This window comes from Venturia canescens, chromosome 7 (genome assembly GCF_019457755.1).
Source record: "Venturia canescens isolate UGA chromosome 7, ASM1945775v1, whole genome shotgun sequence".
Taxonomy (NCBI): Eukaryota; Metazoa; Arthropoda; class Insecta; order Hymenoptera; family Ichneumonidae; genus Venturia; species Venturia canescens.
Genome location: NC_057427.1, coordinates 18,813,206 through 18,836,968, shown reverse-complemented (window position 1 = coordinate 18,836,968; position 23,763 = coordinate 18,813,206). Strand labels below are relative to the sequence as shown.

At 37.4% G+C, this 23,763-nt stretch overlaps 2 protein-coding genes across 2 annotated transcripts in view; both read right to left on the bottom strand.

Moving 5' to 3' along the window:
* LOC122413474 (ephrin type-B receptor 1-like) overlaps positions 1–23,763 on the bottom strand; it is a 220,987-nt gene that overhangs the window by 149,315 nt on the left and 47,909 nt on the right. Inside the window, exon 3 of the mRNA XM_043423849.1 lies at positions 14,121–14,286. The gene's annotated coding sequence lies outside the window, so the exon portion shown is untranslated. The remainder of the gene's footprint in view (positions 1–14,120; positions 14,287–23,763) is intronic.
* On the bottom strand, positions 2,383–3,424 carry LOC122413354 (52 kDa repressor of the inhibitor of the protein kinase-like). Its single transcript, XM_043423644.1, is given in 4 exon segments — positions 2,383–2,713; positions 2,787–2,864; positions 2,938–3,284; positions 3,360–3,424. Coding segments are annotated over 4 exon segments (666 nt in total). The 3' UTR covers positions 2,383–2,537.

Sequence of the window (23,763 nt, the reverse complement as noted above, 5' to 3'; positions counted from 1 at the left end):
ATCCATTCAGTATAGTTCATTTGACGTAATTCTATTGCGCATTAATTAATGAAGTTTGGGTTTTGTAATGTCGAATTTTGATATCGAATTTTGGTAGTACGCGCTAGAATATTCCACGCAGCTACGTTTCTCTCTCTCCTTGCACGCGTTGAGGCTCTAGCGAGCACGGTCGTCCGCGCGATGTTTTCGCTCTGTCTCTCTCGCACTTATTGTTACGGCGATTTATTCTGTCTTTTTTATTGCGTATTTTTCAGCCGTTCCTTTTGCGTTCGTATTTATTTCCTTTTCTCTATTTCGTGACGGTCGTATCATTTTGCGTCTCTTTATGGCGAATTATCTCACGGCACTCTTCCGTTACCTATGTTACCTTTTCAAAGGTTATCTTGCTATTAGTTTCTATGATTTATTTTATCGTATAACGCCGCTACCCTCGTATTACTGTACTGATCGTTCGGGAATTTCGGTGTCACCTCGCGCTTAGCCGAAATTCGCTTCACTATTACCTTCGATTACCTTTCGTCTCGTATCTTCGAGTTTTTCTTGTGGTCGAGAACTCATTTAGGGAATTACGTAGCGTCAATTATCTTGCCTATGTTGCCTATGACGCTCTCGCGAATTACTTTAGGGTCACCTAGCGTCAATTACCTTGCCTATGTTGCCTATGACGCCCCACGAATTTACTTTAGAGTTACCTGGTGTCGATTACCTTTTACCTGAATTTACCTAAGACACCGGTTATTCTGGCGTTGGTTACCTTTTACCTGTTACCTAAGGCATCTGCTCGTCAGCTTGTTGATTATTTTTATCTACAATGCCAGAGCGTCGGTCGTCGGTTACCTACAACACCCGCAAAATTACGATGCGATTACCTATTACCTGAATTACCTGACGAATTCGAGTAAGCCGCGCACTGAAACCGCGTTGTCGTCCAATACGTATTGGCCATGCGATTCTAGCGAGCCGTAAATTAAATTTTCTTCCCAACTTTTATTTTATATAGAATTCCATCTCGCGAATATTCATCTTTTCTTGTACCTTTGTTTATTTGACGAATTTGTGAATAAATTGTTAATCTTTTCTGAATCTTCTGTCTGTGTCGATTATTTGCTTTGCGTTGTGAATTGCTACTTTTCCCCAAGGATCCCCCCTCTACCTTTTGTATCTCAGATGAGCTGAGTAGTCGGACCGTCCTCGGTCATTCGTTCCCCTCGTGTACTCTAAGTTCTAGTTTTACGTTGCGTTACGATCGCGAGAATCGACGAAAATAAAGTCGATTGATTCGACGGTACTTTGTACCTGGCGCCCAGTTCATTCTCGCAGCCGGAGAGTCATACGGGAAGGAGCGGGTGAGCTGAGAAGGGACGGGATCGTACCCTTGCGGGGAAAATCTACGTTACTACATATACATATAAAGAATAACCTCTTGGGCATATTGTTGTTGCTGACAATACAGCTTCATTTTCTTGCAATGTACAAAATTATCTTATCGTCAAATGTACTTTATAATTTCAATAGTAATATTTCAAGGGGTTAAGAGTAGTGAGTCGTGGAAAAATGAGTACTTTCAATGAATTTTAGTTTATAGTAATTAAATTTATATATATATATATTTTTTTTTTTATTAATTTTTCCACTCGTATACCTTCTCGGTTTTTACGTTTTTCCCCCCTTGTCCCCATTCCACATTTTTTTCCCCCGCCCGTTGCGGCTGCAGCCGACTTACTCCCCACTGTATCGCATTTACCGTGAGCGAAGGGAAACTGCAGAAAACCTTGCCGATACAGCCGGTACTTGGTTGATCCCCTCGGATGGCAGTGCGAGTACGCTCAAGCGCTCCCACCAGAGGTGCTTAAACATGCACCTCCTCTACTGTGGTACATTGCGCCAGCCAGTGCACGGCTAGAGGGCCATCACCGCACGATGAGAACCGTCCACGGGAGGCCCCCGAAGCCGTACACCGACCGCACATACATCACAGAGAGGTGTTTGGCCGTGGATTTATCAAGGTGGAGTCCGAACCACCCGGGATCACAGTAGAAAACACTTGAAAATATTTTCAATTTTCATTGGTGTCTTGGCCGGGATTCGAACCCGGGACCCGCAGATTGCGGGCCCGAGTCCTTGTCCATCAGACCAACCGCTCTCCCAATTAAATTTATATACAAATTTTATATAAAATACTTGAATATGCTCACCAAATTTGATTAAATTCTAAGCTTTTTAAAATTTCCTATGCTTTTGACATGGGATCATCGCTCCTCCCTTCTTACCCTTCTTAAATCTACCTCCTCAAAATATAACATAATAACTTTATTATTAGTTTTATAAAATGATTTTAATTACTGCCCACAAAAATGATTAAAAAGACTCATTTTTTCACGCTTTGGACTATTCCTAACCACTTAAAGTACTACTCCTCAATTTAAACTATACGTTACCAATAAATTATCGCTAGCTTCCTCGGTCATGAGCCCTTTATCGGTTAAATGTGTAACTAAATCTTGTAAAGAGATGATATGTTTCTTCAAACGCAGAACTTAGTCCTGGAGCCTCTTTATAGTTTTACATTTCTTGTAATCTGTCTCTTTTACTAGTTTTAAAACCCGCCGAGCTCTTTTGGGTGTTGAAAAATCAGGTGTGCTAATTTACGAGATATAGCGTGGTTCAGCAAATCGTCGTTTTGGAGGGGTGCGTAATTTACTTGAGGCCAAATCTGTAAAAAATATTGATATACATATAAAGTATGTTACACATTTATAATACGTAATATGTTACTCATATCTTACGTGACGCGTTTTCCGAGATCAAGCGTTGTTTAGCATACTGATGTTGTTCAGTCATGTCCATTTCGTTTGAGGCTAGCTCTGTGAAAAATATAAAAATTTATATAAAACATGCTATTAATTTATAATAAGTCATATATTATTCATATCTCACGTGATATTTTTTCATCGTTATTTACTGCTATTTCTGTCAAACAAGAAACACGATTTTCTGCAGATTCAGTAGCGTCAATCTCCATAGCGACTTCCAAACTCTGAACACTTGTGTTATCTTGCATATTATGAGACGATGCAAGAGGAGTAGGAGTTGTGACAGAAACGGATATCAATGGCACTGCTCCGGTTTTTAAACGAATTCTTGACTGTCGAAACGCATCCACTTTTTCAAGATTATCCGTAGAAAAATGAGCGGAACAGATGTAAATATGCGACACATCATCTTTTTCAGTAAATCCACAAGTTTGTTTCCATCTTTGACACAGATTTGGATCCTTTGGAAACCTGCGGACAAAAAAGTAGAAAATAGAGAATATCAATACGTAATGCTCATTTATATAATTTTCAAAGTGTACTTACCTATGCAATGAAATGTTATCGTTTCGCGAGGATTTACGGTTACACAAATAACAAACATAAACCATTTTTATTCAATTTGTGTCGACATTCAAAACACGTTTTCAATTTCCAAAATCCGAGCACTCATAACCTCACAGCACCTCACTGTTTAACTGGCAATGGCTATGCAATGGCGTAGTCAAGGAATGACGGATTTCCATATACTCAATACAGCTGGTGCGCACTCCCACTTATCATTCGCGCTTACGTATTGCAAGCGAAAGTGACGAGCCGTGAGCGAGAGAGCGATATTGTCTGCACCGTAATGTTCTCGTCACGTTTTAGGGGCCGCTGTCAATATAGAAGTATTACATATATGGTTCTGAATCGGTAATCATACCGAAAAGTTTCCGTATCGATGCCGAATATAGGTATGTATTGTAACGAAACGCTCTTGCCGACCTGGCTTGAACGCCGCCACGCATCGGTTCGAGCAACCTTGATAATAAGGAGCAGGTATGAAGGAAACGCAAACACCGTGTTTTTTAGTAAAAAAATAAAATAATCAATTTTATTCAGATAATTTACCGAATTCTGACAACATAAAAGAAATTTCGCGCTTTGGCCCGCTGATTTCTAAAACAATCTTGTATTTTTTGTTTTAAACTGTCTTGCTTTGTTTAATCGGGTCTAGCGAGAAAAAGACCCGAAAGACCCGAAAACGTTGTAAATTCTCTGTCTGAGATAATTTCTAATTTCTCAATTTTCGGAATTTAATTGTATAAAAAATAGTAATTAGAAAAAAACAATTTTTAAATTTAATGGTCTCATTTGTTCTAATTTTTTTGATACGCCTCAAACTTAAAAAACTCTCGATTCAATGTTTCGTGCTATAATTCGTTAGAATCGATTTTTCCGATGTCCTGTTATGCTCGCTTTAAAATCAAATAAATCCAAGAGGATTTTTCGCTTTTACAAATTCTTAATCTTGTTTCTCGGCTCGATATAAATTCTAGTACTATCTATCGCCTCTTGGATGATTATTTTTCTAAATTGGTTTAGATCTCCCTGTCTGGACCACTTCGGTCAACATTTTTCAAATGAGAATTTAATTCTTAATAATTGGATAAATTTTTAATCCTCCTCAAACAATAAGAAAGGAAAAAAAATGAAAGTGGTAGGATGTAGACGGCGTGCTATGGGATCGAATCGTCGCCGAATCTTTCCGAGAGTCCGAGCATCTACAGGGTAGAGGTAACCTCCCATCCACATGTTATGGGATCGAGACGTCACCGAATCGATCCGAGAACTCCGTGCAACGGAATGCCGAAAATTTTTAAGGTTAGGTGCGGACGAAGCTGAAAGAAAATTACGAAAATTTACAATTGGTATTGGAGAAAATAAAGTATTCGGAACTTGAATTGCAAATTTGTGGTGATCTCAAAATTGCAACACTGCTTTTAGATCAACAATCGGGGTTCACAAAAATCCATTCTTTTTATGTTTATGGGACAGTAGAGACAGAAAAAAAACACTATGTTCAGAAAGGGTGGTTAACAAGAACAAACTTCGTTCTAGTCCGTAACACTATCATAAGAACATCATTGATCGATCCTTCGAAATATCTGCTACCACCACTCCACATTAAGCTTGGTCTTATAAAGCAGTATATCAAAGCTCTGGACAAAGATGGCGATTGTTTCCAGTATTTGAGAGAAAAGCTTCCCGCGATGAGTGATGCGAAATTAGAGGAGAGTATATTTGGTGGACCATAAATTCGTAGTTTATTTGGCGACAAAAATTTCATTAAAAAAATGAACGATACTGAAAAGGCAGCATGGCAAAGTTTCAAAAACGTTTCTCAGAACTTTTTGGGAAATGAGAAAATTGACAATTACCAGGATTTAGTTGAAGAGTTGTTGGAAAATTTTAGAAACTTGGATTGCTTGATGAATCTCAAGCTGCATTTTCTACACTCCCACCTCGACTACTTTCCTGAAAACCTTGGAGATCTAAGTGAAGAACAAGGAGAAAGATTTCATCAAGACATCAGCGAAATGGAAAATCGGTATCAGGGAAGGTGGAATATCAATATGATGGCAGATTTTTGCTGGACGCTAAAGAGAGAAAGAGGAAGAGAAGATAGAAATAGGAAGAGAAACCCACTGCATAGGTCGTTCGAAGAGAAAAGAATCCGTTACAAGAGAAGGACGGTTTAAGATAGATGAAAATTTTATTATTCTCATATTATTGTGGAAAGTGAAAAAAAATCAATTAAGCAGAATTGAAAGAACAATCATGCCTGCGATAGTTTTAAATTCAAGTTTTTTATACAATTTTCCCCAGTTTCTAGTTTATTGCATACAGAATATATACATCTTTTTATTTGTGTACAATTTAAGATGAATCATGCATATGTAAAACATTTAAAAAACTATTTTTGACGTTTTTTTGCTATTTTTTTGTTATTTTCGATCTGAGCTGCTCGGAATTCATAAAGAACAATTTTAGCCGGTTTTTTCCATGGAAGCAAAATTTTGGAGACGTTCGAGTTTAATAGACGCCCGGTTTCGGTTTCAGCGCATCAAAATACAAAAGGAGCGTACTCGATCTAGATCAATAAAACTCTTCTTCTACCCATGCTACCGATTTTGACCCATTTTTACAGATTTTTACAGTTACTCAAAATTTTGCGGGTATATCAGCCGATCTGACTCCAGATTCAGATTCAGCGCATCAAATTACATAAAAAAACACCCCCGATTATGGTCGAAGACAACTTTTATCATGCTTTAAACAGCAATTTTCCGTCATTTTTGCGGTTTTTTGAAATTTACTAAAAATTTTGGAGATGTATCAGTCAATCTAACCTTCGATTCAGATTTAGCGTATCAAATTACATGAAAAACACTCCCGCGTAAGGTTGAAGACAACTTTTATCATGCTTTTAACAGCAATTTTCCGCAATTTTAGCAGTTTTTTGGAATTTACTCAAAATTTTGGGGGTGTATCAGTCAATCTAACCCTCGATTCAGATTCAGCGCGTCAAATTACATGAAAAACACCCCCGCATAAGGCGAAGAGAACTTTTATTATGCTCTTAACAGCGATTTTCCGCAATATTTGCGGTTTTTTGGAGTTTACTAAAAATTTTGGAGGTATATTGGCCAATCTAACCCCGGAGTCGGATTCAGCGGGCCAAAATACGTAGAGATTGATGGGTCCGGTTCTAGGTACTTACCACTTTTTTTTTGTGTGCCGGTGTTATATTTGCTAAACGTCACGTACGTGTCCTATAGCCCATTAACGCTCTCCCCGCGCATGCGTTGCAGTGGATTTTTACATTTTTCATTATTAATTTAATTTTGTTACATTGATTTGACTTGTGATCATTTTTTTTTAATTCGTGTTATTTTTGCGATCATTTTGATCGTATTTACGCATTCACGCGTCTTAAAATAGTAAAATGCGAAAAGAAATAATTTTTGTAATAATACGGCGCGGCGTAGTTCAGAGCGGTGTCGGTTGCCCTACTCGGGTCCTTGCATACCGGCCTAAGATGGCCGCCACCTGTTACCGGCGTGCGTAGTCGTCGCGATGTTTTTCGTCCGCGATCTAAAGATCTCGAAGTTTCGTTAGTTTCGACGGGCTCGGGCCGTCGCGCGAGTGTATCGTTACAGTATACCGTTTTGTCACGGTATCAATACTGTTTTCTGTGGAATCGGTATCGATACCGCAACTTTTCAGTTAAAAATGTACTAAACGATACGGTATCGCGATCAGCCAGGGAAATGGTGTAATTTCGTATGTCTCTATGGTTATACGCAGACCAAACACTTACAGACACGAATTTTTCAACCCATAATGGCAATCACAAACATGGCATGGAAATACTCAATATTCATGTCACTTCATCACATTGTCAAACTTTAGAGGAATCCATTACATTGTGAAGATACAAATTTTTATATCACAAATAGTAGGCACTCAATGACTTATTGAAATAAATTCCCAAATTCTCCATGTAACAATTCAAGTGAATATCTATGCATTTACTCAGCCCAAATACGTTTTTAAAACTCGTGTGTATAAACAAGCAATCGCATGACAACTTTTCGTTATAAATTTATAAATAATTTGGATGAAATCAATGTAAGAAAATAAAAATACACAACATACATATTTTCTAGAGAATGAACAGAAGGATGCACTGTAATCTAAGGAGGTGAAAAAAAGGAACCAAATGGCACAGCCAAACTAAATGAAAAAAAATATGACAACAATACGTTGAATTAGACACCTTTACTTGAGGAAAATTTTAAAAAATTTATTTGAATTCATTTACACATTTTTACGCGTGTTTTTTCTTTGATATAATTGCACTACATACTTTTTCTGGTTGGAAAGAACGTTTGATGTTATAATGAACAAACTTTTTTTTCTCGCAATAACTCCCGTTGAAAATTCAAAGGAAACAGAATAAGGATTGCGAAAAAATTATGTCACAAATGTACTGAAGCGAAACACAATCTCAAACACTTTATTTCCACGACATGGCACGCACGAGTGTTTACATCGGCGGCCATGTTGGAAAACTGTCACTTCGCGAAGCGGCGCTCGGGAAGCGGAGCGCTCAGCTCTGCCAACTCAATTTCGCTTTCACAAAATTCCTTAGATTCTCAAAGTTCTTGATTTTATTCAATTTTAATTAAACAAACCTTTTCTTGTTCAGAAAATTAATGCGGATCATTAGAGAAACGTATTTTGAACAATTTGGTGAAAATTTCAAATCAAAATCATTTAAATTTTTAAGAAAACTTCGATTGAGCGTGCACAGTGCGCATGCGCGATGACCTACATTCAACAGGCACGTGCAAGAACGTGACTTTCGACAAATTAGTTAATAAAATCGAATAAAAATAATCTTATGGACAGAATAAGTCATAAAATGAATTAAAATTGATCAAAAAACTGTTTTATTGAATTATAATAAATTCTTGCACATGCGCAGTGTTGTGTCCGCGAAGACCGTCGCGAAAAGACGAGTTATCAAAGACGAGTATTTAAGGGATTTAGGTCAAAAGAGCTGAACTCCAACTCGATACTTTACAACAAGTTAACAATAATTTTATTTAAGAAGTTACAAATTCGAGGTTTTATTGCCTTGAGACCAATCGTTACAATTCTCGTCAAAGACTGTCGAATTTTGGGTTAGTCGATAATTTTATAGATTTAGGGGGTTCCCCCTTCTCGTGCGAATATAACCTAGATTTCCTTCTGGAAGTTTCGATGTTGACATCGAGGGTCGATGCGCTCGTTCGGGAGCATCGATATTTCACCATTGCTGCGTTTGCGCTGAGAGTGCTTAATTTGTTTTAATGAGTGCGATGTACGGGCACAACGGCAGTGTGACTACAGCTCGACTCAGCCAATTAGGACCCACGCGGGGAAGTTAGCGCACCAATCATAGAATTTAGAGTGGGAGTCCCTGGTTCGAGATTAAGTCGCGCAGCAAATTAGAGAAAGGGACAAAGTCCAAAAGAGTTATTATTATTATTATTTCCTTTGTTCGAGAGCGTATAAAAACCCGAGCGCAGAAGCTCCGGTAGCCAGTCTCATCTCGAATCTCGCTACGCTAGACTCACTAAAGAAACAACGCTCACTGAGCAGAAAAAGAGCCAGTCACGTCTCGAATCCTTGAGAGCTCGACTCGCATGCCAATAACCAAAAGCCAGTCTTGCCTCCGGATTTCGCCGCGTGTACTCGCCATAATAGCGAGAATAAAGAAACATAGAATTGCTCGCTCATTATAAAAATAGTTCTAAAAACAAAGAGCAAAAATAACATCGCTATTATCCCACTCAGAATTCAAAAATAACGCCTTTCCTCCTTACGCTAAGAGGGCCGGGTTCATTTGATTTCGTTTAAACTCAAGATTCTTAGGTGAGATTTTCCGATCTATCGAGGAGGGCCGGGACAGTTCGATTCCGTTCTGTCTCAAGATTCCTGGTAGATTTCCAATCCTTTTTCTATCCAAGAGGGCCGTGGCCGTTCGATTTCGTTCGATCACAAGATTCTTGGGTAGGGCTCCTACCTTTTCATGCCAGAAGGGCCGGGACAGTTCGGGTTCGTTCTGTCTCAAGATCTCTGGGTGGATTCTGTTCCATCATCGAGTAATTGCTTTCTGAGTGGACATTCAACCGATCAAATTCATTAATTTTCATTCAAGTTTAAGCAAGTTTTCTTTATTCTCAAACGAGACAAATTTGCATATTATTTTTCATTTATTCTCGAATTATTTCTTATTTTTCAATTTGAGCGAATAAGAATTTATAAAAAGCGAATTTACTCACTGAAAACAATTTATTTGGATTATATCGAGTCGCCAGAGTGAAAGAGCAAATAAAATTCACTCGTCACACTCAATTTATATTGTATAGAGTCAAAAAGTGAGTTTCTAAGAATTATAGCTCAATTATCAAATCATTTCAAAAGAAAAATTAATTAAAAATTTATCAAGACCAGCGTTGGCGAGATTCGATCTCCGGAACTAGTACAGTTGAAGTTGAAACAGACCATGAGACGAGTTGGACGTTGGATGACAGACCACGGACTGCAACTCGCAACGGAAAAGACGGAACTGACGCTTCTTACGAGAAGACGTATACAGACGATACAGCCCATGACAGTGGGGACATACGAGACAGAGACCAAGGGGGAAGTCAAGTACCTTGGGGTAACCCTTGATACAAAGATGACCTTCTGGCCTCACATACAGAAGACGGCCCAGAGGGCGGCAGAGAGGATAGCGTCCTTGAGCCGCCTGATGGCAAATACGACGGGACCGAGACCGGGGAAACGGCGACTGTTAATGGCGACAGCTCACTCGATCCTCCTGTACGGTACGGAGATCTGGGCAGACTCCCTGAAGACGAAGAAGTACTGCAAGCGATGACGATGGTACAGCGACAAGGCGCGCTGCGAATCGCCTGCTCCTACCGGACAGTCTCTGCACAAGCTGTTCTGGTGGTGGCGGGCGTAATTCCCGTGGATCTCCTTGCGTTTGAGCGTAAGAGGATCTACGGGAGCAGCGCAAACATAGGACGAAAGAACGCGGCAATTGCCGAGCGCAAAAGGACGATAGACACTTGGCAAGGGCGGTGGACAAACGGAAACGATGGTAACTGGACGAGACGACTTATACGGGACCTGAAGCCGTGGCTCGGAAGGAAGTTCGGGGACGTGAATTTTTACGTTACCCAGCTCTTGACCGGGCACGGTTACTTCCGACGGTACCTCCACAGAATGAACAGAGTACGGACACCTGACTGTAAGTACTGTGGACACGAACGAGACGACGCGGAACACACGTTTTTCGTGTGTGACCGCTGGACGAGACAGAGACAAGAACTGAAAATAACAGTTGGCAGTATTACCCCGGAGAACATCGTCAGGGTCATGCTGCACGAACCTGAATGGTGGTGCTTAGTCGCCACCTACACGGAAACGATACTGCGACGTAAGAACGCGGATGGCTGCTTGACAGATGACTGAGCAGACGGAGTGACGCGACGTTACGATAACGGTAGGACAGAACGGACGAACGAACACAGACAGAACCCCCAGTCAGAAGTAATATCAACATAGTCCCTGGCTAGGGGGAAGGACAACAAGGAGGTGGTGGTTTTAGTGGGTAGGCCTATTTTTTTCGGGAGTCCCACATACCCATGTAGTCCGTAAGACTACATGGAATCCGTAAAAAAGATTTCCGCAACTCCTTGGTAAAAAAAAAAAAAAAAAAAAAAGCGTTGGCGAGATTAATTGAAAAATTATTATTGCAAGCTAAACTATTAATTATTATTAATCAAATAACAGCGAGCTTAAATTCATTGCGAAATTTATTATTATTAATTCTGCGAAAATTATTTTTGTGGAGAAAAATACCGGAAATAAAATTTTCATGCGAAATAAGATACAGGAAACCACGATTTCAAACAAAAATCGTTTATATTTTGTATTAGATTCACGAGACATTCAAAATTCAATAAATCATTTGTTATTTTCATTTTAATTTCATCGCATTTTTGTTTTTCTTTTATGCCCGCTCTTCTTTAACATAGAATTGCTCGAATCCACGCGTAACGGCGTGCTCTAATCGAAAACGTACCGTTACAGTACGTAGAGTCACGTGTTTCTTCGAGGAGAAATTTTCTAACACCGATATCTTATTTATCAACAAACACTCGTGACCGATTGACATGGGAGTAAAATAACCCGCACTGTTTTCACAAAACTCACGTAGTTAATTTTATAATCATAGTAGAACATCGAATCGAATTCTCCCATCATGCACTATTTCCCCGAAATTTTATTATTTAAATCGCTGTCGCTACTCGTACCATCGAAAACTGACAGATGGTTGTACACGGTACATATAGATATATTATGCATTCAGGGAGCTAAGTGCGGTCGGTCAGCTAGAGTGAGCCGAGATCGGTGAGCCAATCAGAATGCGTCGAGGCAACAACTCTACTATCACTAACGCGTATTCATATACATCGAATCGGCGATGTGTTATTCATTTTTGCATAATCTGGAGCCTGTGCAAAGTTTTTTCTCAGCAATTACGCTACTGATCGTGTTGGTTTCGGGCTCATCGAAAGGGATTTTTAACATTAGTCTCTAAACCAATTTTTGCTTTACAAAACATCTCCTGAGCTTTGCAATTTTAGAAAATGGCATGCCAGTTTTACCTCCACTACCTCGAATCGTTTTATTCAGAGAAAGTATACTCGGTGAGTGCCTCAGGCCAGCAGACGACAGAGCTGTCAATGTACTTGTCCCGAGACTCTACTGAGTCTCTCGAACGTTGAGAGGAAGCGTCGTCAAGTCTCGCGTTTAATGATAACCAAACGCGGGACGTGACATAACCAATTACGCGTGTTTTTTCTTTCATATAATTGCACGATATAAAATTTTTGGCTGGAAGGAACGTTTGAGCTTATAATAAATGAAAGTTTTTTTTCTTGCAACTTCGATTGAAAATTCAAAGGCATAAGAACAAGGATTGTGAAAACATTATGTCACAAATAAACGTAGAGTCAAAGTGTTTATACTAGGAGAAATTTTCCAACAATGATATCTTATATATCACAAACACTCTGGAACCAATTGAAATGAGAGTAAACTAACTGTTTTCACTCGCACTCTTTCCACAAAACACACATAGCACATTTTATAGTCATATTAGAACATCCAATCGAATTCACACACCTCACACTGTCTCCCCAAAATTTTATTATTTAAATCGCTGTCGCTACTCGTTTGCTCATACCATCGAAAAATGACAGATGGTTGTACATGATACATATAGATATATATTACAATTATACGTTCAAGAAGTCTGAGCGCGATCGGTCAGCTGGAGTGAGCCAAGATCGGTGAGCCAATCAGAATGCGTTGAGATACAACTCTACTACCACGAACTTCCATCAAAACGCGTATTTGGATCTGACATGAAGGCGTGGCCTAAAATTAAAATGGCACAGATGAGGGTCTAATCGCATAGGTTAAGCCCGTGTGTGGTATAGGCTCACCGTGTAAATATAGCATTAGTTATAAATATTTAGGATAAATAATGGTAGTTTTAGCAAAAAGTGATATTTATTGATGGTCTGGTTCAATTCATAGTCATTAAAACTTCTTTTTTCTTTTTCTATTTTATTTTTTTCTTTTTTTGGATTATTCGTGAGGTGTAAACACATCTACTCTCCCATTTTTGTTTAATTTTGCGCAAAAACACTAATGTTAATTGATATGTATCAATGAGCAATGCACCTCGGTTACAGTTGGAAAATTCAACACCAGATATCTCACGAATTTTGTCAGATCCCAATACGTATACGTCGAACTCGTAATGTATCAGTAACTTTTGCATCATTTTGAGCACGTGCAAAGTTTTTTCTCAGCAACGCCACGGTTCATGCTGATTTTGGACGCAATCGATAAAGAAATTGTTAATTGACTTAAACTTCAATTTTCAAGTTGGTAAATGGTTTTGAGCTCCGTAATTCAACAAAATAACATGCCAATTTTACCCCCACTACGGCGAATCGTTTTCTTCAGAGAAAGTATAGTCTTAGTTAGAGCCTCGGACCAGTAGACGACAGGGCTGTCAATGTACTTGTCCCGAGACTCTACCGAGTCTTTTGATTAACCCGAAGTTTAAGAGTAGCGTTTAAATATATAGTTTTTTTATGGTAATATTCGTTGATAATATAATCAAAAATTCGATTAATTTATCGAAAACCTTCTTAATTTTGAATTTCATAGTTTTCTATAATTTCCATTCTGTTCGTTACAGGAAAATGTTTTTTTTCCGAAACTTAAAGGTTCCAACAAATTCATGTTAAAATTCGAAGTGAGGAAAAAGCCGAGGATTCGATGAAAAAGTTTAAGAACAACAGTCGACCGCAGATTTTATAGTGTAATGGCGTTGATGCTTGACGCTCAGAAAGGATAAACGAGCAGCATGGTTCCCAATTCAGCTATGATTAATGGCAACGCGTTAGCGAGATGTATCGTAACACAAGAGAATCTATATTGTAGAAACGCAACTCTTGCACTGACAAACTCGTAAGAGATTTTACCCTCTCATCCACTTATAGTCTACCACAAGAGAGAAAGAGATATATGAATGATTATCGGCACGCTGCGGCTTTATCCAAGTTCACGATGGGTCGATCATTAGATTCTCGGTACAACAAGAAGATAGATACTCACCCGCAAAAATGGCACGTCAAACGTTACATAAGAGTATCGCATATATTAGACGGTTGACTTGCAGTATCACGTAGTGTTGAAATGCTTTTCATTGTCCCATAGGCAGCCGAGATCAAACTATGTATGTGTCCTTCAGATTCACCCCTTTGGCTACGAGTATCCCAACCTAAAAATGTAACAATATTCATTGTAAGGTTTACATATTTCAATAATGATTTCTAACGGTTAATACTGTTCTCTTACGTTTCCGTTAAATATTAGAGAAGTCTTGGAATAAGTACTAATCGGACACCTGTGTAATTTCGCGGATTAATATTTCGTATCATCGATTTATTTGAAAAGGGTATAGTCGGGTTTGTCTGGAAAATCTGCTCTTGCGGCGTTTTCGACTCGCATTTGGGGGATCGTTTTATTATCAAACAAAGATAATTCAGCCAAATTTTTAGGTGTTTATCTTAAACGGTTTTCTAGATTTTCAAGAAACCCTCATTTTTTTAATTTAATTTTTTTTTATGGTAAAAATCAAAACTAAAGGGTGGGAATGTTTTCCCTAATTCTCAAGAATAAAAGACTTAAAAAAACCTGAGTGTGATGCAAAAAAAAATCGATATTTTTTTGCATCACATTAATAGATATGTATAATTCTTTCGTCAGGTACGCTACTACAAGTGGGAGAGTGAGGGAACGAGTCTTCGCGCGCTGTCTCTCCCACTCGATCAGGCGCGAGTAGAGGGGATAGCGCGTTCAATAGACTGGGCGAAACGAAACGGGACAAAAGTCACGTTTCGTGCAAAGGGCGTATATCCAAATGTAAACAAATACTATTTAAATCTTTCTGGCTCCAAGCGACTAGAGCTTACCGAAACACTCGATTTTAATCGCCTACATCGGATGGGACTCAAACGTTCGAAGGCCTAAAATAGCGAACAGGCATTCTGTATCAAGAGACTCGGTAGAGTCTCGGGACAAGTACATTGACAGCCCTGTCGTCTGCTCTAGCCTGAGGCTCTCACCGAGACTGTCCTTACTCTGAATAAAACGATTCGTGGTGGTGGGGGTAAAACTGGCATGTCATTTTTTAGAATTGCGGAGCTCAGGAAATGTTTTGTGAAGCGAAAATTGGTTTGAAGACTTATTTTCAAAATCCCTTTCGAATGAGCCCGAAACCAACCCGATCAGTAGCGTAATTGCTGAGAAAAAACTTTGCAAAGACTCAAGATTATGCAAAAGATACTAACGCATTTATGAATCCATAAATGTGTTTGTATAAAACACCATCAAAAGCCTCTTGATGCCAGCTATTGGCAGGGTGCGCGACGAAAGCGACATCTGACAGCGGCATTAAATCATGCTCAGTCTCCATGATCATGCGGTAGAGCCTTGCGAAAAATTACTGTTGCGTGAAGATCTGGTGTTGGTGGGAAAATAAATGACGCAATGCAGGTCGGCGTAAAACGTGTAACAAGGTGGTGCTTTATTTGATGTCGATGGTAAAGTAACAATAAAGGAATGTCCCGACAATGAATGATAGGCCCGAAATATTGGCCCGGTGAGATGGAACACGTGAGAAGTGACCCGGTCGTCGTCGTCGAACGCACGTTCGACGATGCCGTAAGGATAGCCGACGCGTGCTCGCGCTTGCCCGAAAGATAATCCCGAAATATATGAGGAATCCCGCGGTTGTAGGTCCCGTAAAACGTGTCAACTTGTAGCAGAGAATTTCCCGAATGCGTTGAGCACAATATTTTTAGAGTAGCGCCCGAAATGTGTGAAATATTGCCAAAAGGTAAAGATGAAGAACACGGAGCACGTCATCACGGTGTACGACCGGATCAAAGACTAATCAATCAATATGGAGATCGATGAAGACGCGCCGTGGGTATGCGCCACACATCGCGTCGATCGTGCCCGAATTGCGTGTCCAGTACGTGCTGACCCCCCGCGAGAGCGTGAGAACTAGAGCACGAAAAGCCCATTGTCTCTCGTTTCCCGAATTCTCGAGCCCGCGAGCTAGCGACGCCCGCGGTGGGGCGAGCGCTCGATCCCGAGAGCGTTCGCCGGCACCGAAACCTTGCTAATTCCTGAACAATTACCAATACTAATAAACAAAAGTTATTATAAATAAATAAACAAAGTAAAAAACGTAAGAATAAAAAAAGTGCAATATCAGAGGTGTTTAGAAGATATTTGAAAGACAGAAAGTAAGTAAAAAATATTGATAGAACTGATTTTAAGGTTAAGAATTAGGTTAGCCGGCGAAATCAATGCGAATGCGAGCTGTCATATTATGAGAGTTGTAATAATTTAAAATTGAAAGAATCAGCATATTCAACTACCATTTTAAATAATAATTATGATTTTTAATCGTTTTCAGGCGACAATGGATATCATAATTCAGACAGGATTCGAAGCAATATCTCACACGATTTCGTTTCAACCTCAAACCATGAATAAAGGTAAACTATTAGTCACGGCTGGTCATGTTAGAAACGTCAAAGAATTTCGACTGAATGGAAAAAGTTATCTGATTAAATCAAAAGTAATCAGGCAAACGTCGGTTACATTACCCCTTTATGATAAGACTCTGCATGTGAGTCTAAAATAATGTAAATATTGATGTATATAGTATAACGAGTTCTAATTTTATCCAAACAAACTTTCACTTTCAGATTAATGAAGAACGATTTGTTGAAGAAGTCATCTGTACCTGTGTTTATAATCAAAGTAAAAAATGTAAACATATTGCCGCTTTGATTTATTACATAAATCATGAAGAAAGTTCAACCAAAACCAACCACGAACAACAATGGGGGAAGCCCAGTGCCCGTCAGTTCGTGAAGGAAAAGTACACAAAAGGCCGTTATTTGGCTGAAATGTTTCCTGGCAAGAAAGTAATCAATGCTAAAGAAGTTAAGCAATCATCAGTAGATCTCCAAGAATTGATTAATGAATCTGCGTTGAAATCAGTATTAGTTGCTGATCAGATGTCTGATTATTCTTATGCTACCAAAAAATTTTTAGCATCACAAGCAAGTGCAGCTGACCTAATTTTGGAACGAGAAGAATGCCAAGAATGTTTGAGAAATTTTCTGATTTTTATTGAAGAGTTTACGATCTATAGTAATGAATATAAATTAAAAAAAGACAATCAGGGCTTCTACTGTGATAGTATTGTGATAAGTGGTGGAGAAATTGTGAAATCATGTTCTCTAACTTTAAATCAGTCGCAATGTCCAGAGTGGCATGCGGCAAGGCGTTTTAGATTATCAGCAAGTATCAATATTCACAGTATTAAAACACGAACCCGAAAGTCAATTGAGAAACTAGTCAACGATATTTTATATCCTTCTAATGTTGATACTGAATCAACAAAATATGGGTTAAGTAACGAAAAAAATGCCAAAAAGAAATATGAAGAATTAAACGACTGTGAGGTTAAAAAAGTTGGCGTAATCGTTAGTAAAAAACAGCCATGGCTATGTGCAAGTATTGACGGTGTGGTAATTGAAGATGGATGTGTAACAAAGCTTGTTGAATTCAAGTGTCCATTGAAATGTAAAGATCAACCAGTAATAGATCACATAAATCAATCTTGCAATCTTAAGTACTTGAGTTTTGCAACAGGTGATGTCGAATTGAAAAAAAGTGATTTATACTTTACTCAAGTACAAGTTCAGCTGTATATAACCGGAATGTTTACATGTGACCTGTTTATATATTCTCAAGTAACTGACAGCTGTTGCACTATACAAATTCAACGAGATGAAAAATTTCTGCAAGAAGTGATATTAAATGCCGAAAATTTTTATTTTAACCATTATCTGCCTGCTGTATTCTTGAGATTTATATAAGAAAAAAATGAAACTACCAATGATTCTGTTGGATCATACGGAAAACGGAGTTTCACTGGAGTAAATGTGATTAATCAAATATCGTATTAATAAAAATATAAAGGATAAACAGAAGTCAAAAAAGTAACAAAAAGTATTTTTATACTTATTTATTGCTTCCAAAGTTGTTGTTACAGCATATAAATTTCAATCACTATTTTATTTCATATTTTTATATATGAGTTAATAATAAGTATTTTAATATTTATGGCTTCAAAAGTTGTTACAGTAGAGAGGTTTTAATAAAGAGAAAAACTATGGAAATAACACTTTATAAAAAAATTTATTCTCAATAAAAAAAAACATTGTTAAATTATAAAATAAAGTATGTTAAAACTCTGAAATTATCAGAAAATTTATTCATCTGTATCATTTTGATTTGAAATTATTGGTGGCTGTAGATTTACTAAGACATAACAAATATGTAAAATTTCTCCGATACAATGAAACAAATTTTCGATTATGTCATCCAAAATCGAATGGAGTCGTAGTCGCTGCATTATTCTCTCAACATGGATTTTTACTCTGGCTACGTGATAGGTTTCTTCAGTTTCTTGAACAGAAAACTCATTCTTTTTTCTAAAAATGGTGGCATTACTATCATAACCTTTTTTCCGCTTTGATCAAGTTCTGCTCTTATTGCCGGAAATCCTTTATCGGCTAAAATAATATCTCCTTCTTCTAAATTATCTATTAATTCGGATTCAATAGTAATTTGCGAATCAGTTTTCCTTCCACCAGCTACTCTTGATATTAGGCAGATGAAACCTCTAGGAGTAATTTCGATTAAAACTTTTGCGGTAAAAGTTTTTTTATAATGGGAATAACAATAAATCCGATTATCAACAGAAGATGGAATTTCTATTTTAAATTACGTGCAATCGATAATTACTCGAGTATTTGAATACTTTGGATAAAGACATTTTGGCATTGTTGCTTGAACAACATCTTTTCTTGGCCAAAAAACTAAATCAGCTGTTGCTGCAGCTAATGTCTGTAAAGTTGTGTGAAAGATTCTAGAAATGGTTGTTCTATGAACACTAAACATAACACTTAAAGCTGAAAATGTTAATCCAGTTTTAATTTTCATTAAGAAAATCAAAAGTCTATCCTCTTTCGAATCTATACATTTTTGGGAGATATTAGTCCTTTTCAACAAAAATTTGAAATTATCAAGAGACTCGGTAGAGTCTCGGGACAAGTACGATGACAGCCCTGTCGTCTGCTGGCCCGAGGCTCTTGCCGAGACTATATTTTCTCTGAATAAAACGATTCGACGTGGTGGGGGTAAAATTCGCATGTGATTTTCTTTAATTACGAAGCTCATGAGTTATGTACGGCTTTGAAAATTGAACTTTCAGCTAATTAAGAAGTTCTCTATCGAATGAGCCCAAAATCAGCATGAGCGGTGGCGTAATTGCTGAGAAAAAACTTTGCACGGGCTCAAGATTATGCAAAAGTTACTAACACATTCGGGATTTGACGTATCTATATACGTGTACTCTGACCGCTACAAACATAGGCACCTTGGCCCCCCATGATCACCAATCCCCGGTGAGAGAAATTCCTTTGCAACCAATGAAGGGTGTGAGAATTTCTGGGCCAATGACATTCGATAAAAAGTGCAGGGAAGATTGGCGGAAATAAGCTAAGGAGCTGGAGAGCTTGAAAATCACCATCTGAAGTTTCGCGTCATGTTGACGTTTGGGGTTATGTTATGAAGTGCGTGCGGGATAAATAAAAATAATTTTCGCGTCGTCTAATGAAGTGCATATTAATATTCAATTTGTTAAACCTTGTAGTATACTAAACCAGTATAAAAGCGGCCGCGTAAATGTAGTCTGTGATCTGTGTGTGAAAAAGAATATAAACAATCCGCGATGCATATGTCAACGAAACTTTTCAAGATTTCATTATTTCGTTCGATTGGAAATAAGTGTCAACTGAAACAATCTTTCGACTAAACCAAAGTACGCGGAATATTGTCTAGTGCAAATATATCGTCAGTTGCGTGATTATATATCATGTGTAATAATGTAGTTTATATATACGAGTTCCCTTTGATAGCTGTGTGGTAACGAACCGGCCGGGGTTTGACGTTACGAAGTGCGGGACAAATGTAACAAACGTTCGCATAGTTAGTGAATAATATAAATAAGGCAAATCAGTTTATCAAAAATAGGTCTGGAAGTTGTGAGGAAAAATGTTTGTTAACCTATAACGTCAAGATTTCTTTTTCCGATCTGAAATATTATGGTTGATAATTAATAAAACAAGAACACACTCAACTGTTAGTGTATAATGTGAGAAACTCCAATTGAATAAATGTTTTCTAATTTATTTCTTGTGTCATCATTATTTTTGAATATTCCAATATTTTGCTTCCTATTGAGTTTGGCTCTGCTCTTTCCGATCCTTGTTTTGACTCCATCGGTTTGCAGCGGATGGATACATATTATTAATTCATTGCCTGAGATGTGTCCTCTGATTTTCTACTACTTCTTCATGCTGATTGTGGTAATGGGATTCAAGAGGTTTCCAACTATGATCATCAATCGCACATTTTGTACATCAGATTCTCAAAACAGTTTCTGGTCTTGATATAAGTGTAGTTATTCTTTTTCCACTTGGTCTGTCGAGTAATAAATTTTGAAACTCGTTCCAAAAATTCTCGGGATGTTTTTTTTGCTGATAATATGAAAAGTTGAATCTTCTGAATGCGGTAGACAAACACAAATATTGACAACAATACTTATGAAATGACGTGTATGTTGAGTATGATTCCTATTGTGCTAACTGCAAATGTGGAATTATTGGTGAAAACATTCATTACGATAAGTCTACAGGTGCTCAGTTTTGGATGCGATTGAGTATAATGCCTGCCAACATCATGGAAACCTACAGAATTTCTGAATGTTATGTGCGCTATGTCATTTTAATGTAACATCATGACTTTTAACAACTTTTCACTACAATACTATATAGATTTGGATCATTGAAATACAGCAAAAATCTGCAAACTATAAAATTTATATATTTTGCCATTCATTTTACTTTTTGACTCTCACCGTAACATAAATATGAAGTGAAAAATTCATTAGAAAAGTCTTCAGTTACTCATTTATGGATGGATTTGAAATTACTGTCTTCCAAACTCATTGCGCAGATACATTGAATCGCAGCAGATACCTGCGAACTCTGAAATTTCTGTGGATAAATATATGTGCTAAGTATCACGCCCTATCTTTGATTATGGTAATATGTAATGGAACTTGATTCAACAAGTTTTAAAGTGTTTCTTTTCAAACAGTATTGAAGTTTGTATTACTGCGGTATGGAGCGAATACCTTCTAACTTTCATATTTTTGTGTTGCAGCATGTGTGCCAATCATTTAAATTTTTTACTCCAACCGTAACATGTTATCTCAAAAATTAATCACAAAAGTCTTCAGCTTTACTAATGAACTTAATTCTCCATTTTATAAATTCTATGCTAAATTTCTAAACTTCTAAATTTATTTCTAAATAATCCTGAAATGAAACTGTTTACCTCCACAACCAATGCAGGTACGTTAAACGTCTTTGAATCCCATTGCTCTGTTGAATTAAGTACGCTCAGTTTTTTTTACTCTTTGAGTTCTGACATAAAAAATGTTTCCGGGTGCTGTTTTTCGGCAACTATCAAACTGTAGATAATTGGATCTCAGCGGCCACTTGCAAACTTTGGAAATATATTTCATGGGGAGCACGTTTTAGATGACACGAAGATGTCTAGATTCAAAATGCAAAAGCGACATTTCAATATGGTCAGTTCTGTTGGATTTTTTGTGTCTTGAATTTGATCTAACTTTCACTTGAGTTTTGGAGAAAAAGGATGAAAAATATCTGTTCGATTAAAAAAGTCTCTACATCCCTTCTTCCTTGGTAAAAATCGCCAAAGTCTAAGGATAGATCTATGGCGATAATTTTTCCCATCAAATTTCACGAAAAATAGGTCTTTTTTCGTGGAAACCAACGTTATAAGCTGAAAATCATATTCCGGTCTACAACCCGCTTTCGACCGTGCTTTTTGGTTCCCCATTGGCAAAACAAACTAGAGTACAAGAGAAAAAATCGCCAAAGTCCAAGAATAGACCTGTGACGAAATATTTCCAGTACAATTTTTACGAAAAATAGGTCTTTTTTCGTGGAAACCAACGTTATAAGCTGAAAATCATACCCCTAGGGAAAAAAAGGTTGGGACAAGTACATTGATGGTCCCTCGTTTGCTAATAATTCCATCCATAAAAAAAACTTTTAAAAAAATTTTTTCAAAACATTGTAAAAAAAAAGTAATCTGTATCTATTTTTTAAAGTGTCCAAAGAATCAAATAACAAGTAAAAAATATAAAACCGAAAAATCGCGCTTGAAATCATTTTGGAAACCGATGCCTCATTCTTCTTATTTGATTCGAACAGCTAAATCAATTTTAAAAAATTCCATCTAATTTACGTGCAGCATAAATGAAAAAATATCTTAAGCTGCTAATTTGAAATTAGCCAATCACTTATGGTATTTAAGTGAAGAGTTAATAGTTTTGGCTCTTTTTAATGATGATGTGCCTTTTGAGCTTAAGTCGAAAATGGTGCATTCAATGACTACAATAAGCCATGCTTCGACAACTTCAAAACGTCTACAAATCAATAAAAACGATTTAGAATCGGTATTAAATAAAAGTTTGAGCGATTTTATTATGCGACGGTCCCTGACTGTATTCGATACGTTCGAGTTATCGTACGAATTCATTAGTAGCGATCCTCAAGAATGGAGAAATGATAGAAATTACCAACGTTGTATTGAAACATTTCAAAGCCTCCGGGTGATCAATGACACAGCTGAACGCGCTGTAGTCTTAGCTACGAAATTTAATGCTACTTTAACTCGAAATGAACAGCAACGACAACACTTACTCCAACATGTGAAATATCACCAAAAAAAACCATGGAACCAATGTTACCAAGAGTTCTCTCTATACCTAATTTGATACTTTGTTTAGATTTTATGACGATCAATTGAGAAAAAAAAATTAACAACAAATTTTCTGTTGAATTTCTCATTTACCTTTTAAATACATGTATTTTTTATGTCAATAAAAAAAAATAAAAAATAAAAAAGTGATTCCCGTGATTTCTTGAAATATGTGAATTCTCGATGGATCGACTTTATTATGTTAGTTGTTAGATGAAGATTTGGAAACCATACATGAAAATTGTTACAGTTATCCAATATCATACGGAATTTTCCATTACCCTTTTATGATTTCTTTGAAAGATCAATCGCGAAGTAGATTTAAACAGATATTTTCAGTTATAATTCGCTTTGAATAGTAATAGTTCAAAAACAGTTTACTTGAACGTTTTTTCTCAGAGGACTTTTTTTGCAGCCAATTCAATTTCCTACAAAAACGCAGCCGCACAACCCCACAATATCAAATCGGACTGAGAAATACCGATATCAATGAAAGGCAACACATTTTCAATGTTATTTAAATAGGAAAACTATAAGGCCGGTGATGAACCTCTAAATATTTTTTAACAGCGCTCTCCTTTCGCAAAAATTTTTTTTTTATGTTTAAACTGAAGATTTGTGAGTGAGCACCTGAAAAAAAAAATGTTGCTCTGAAATGACACACCCTAATGGATATGGATTATAAATGATAAATAATAAAAAATAATGAAAAATGCTACAAAAAGTCAGCGGTGGCCCATTTGTG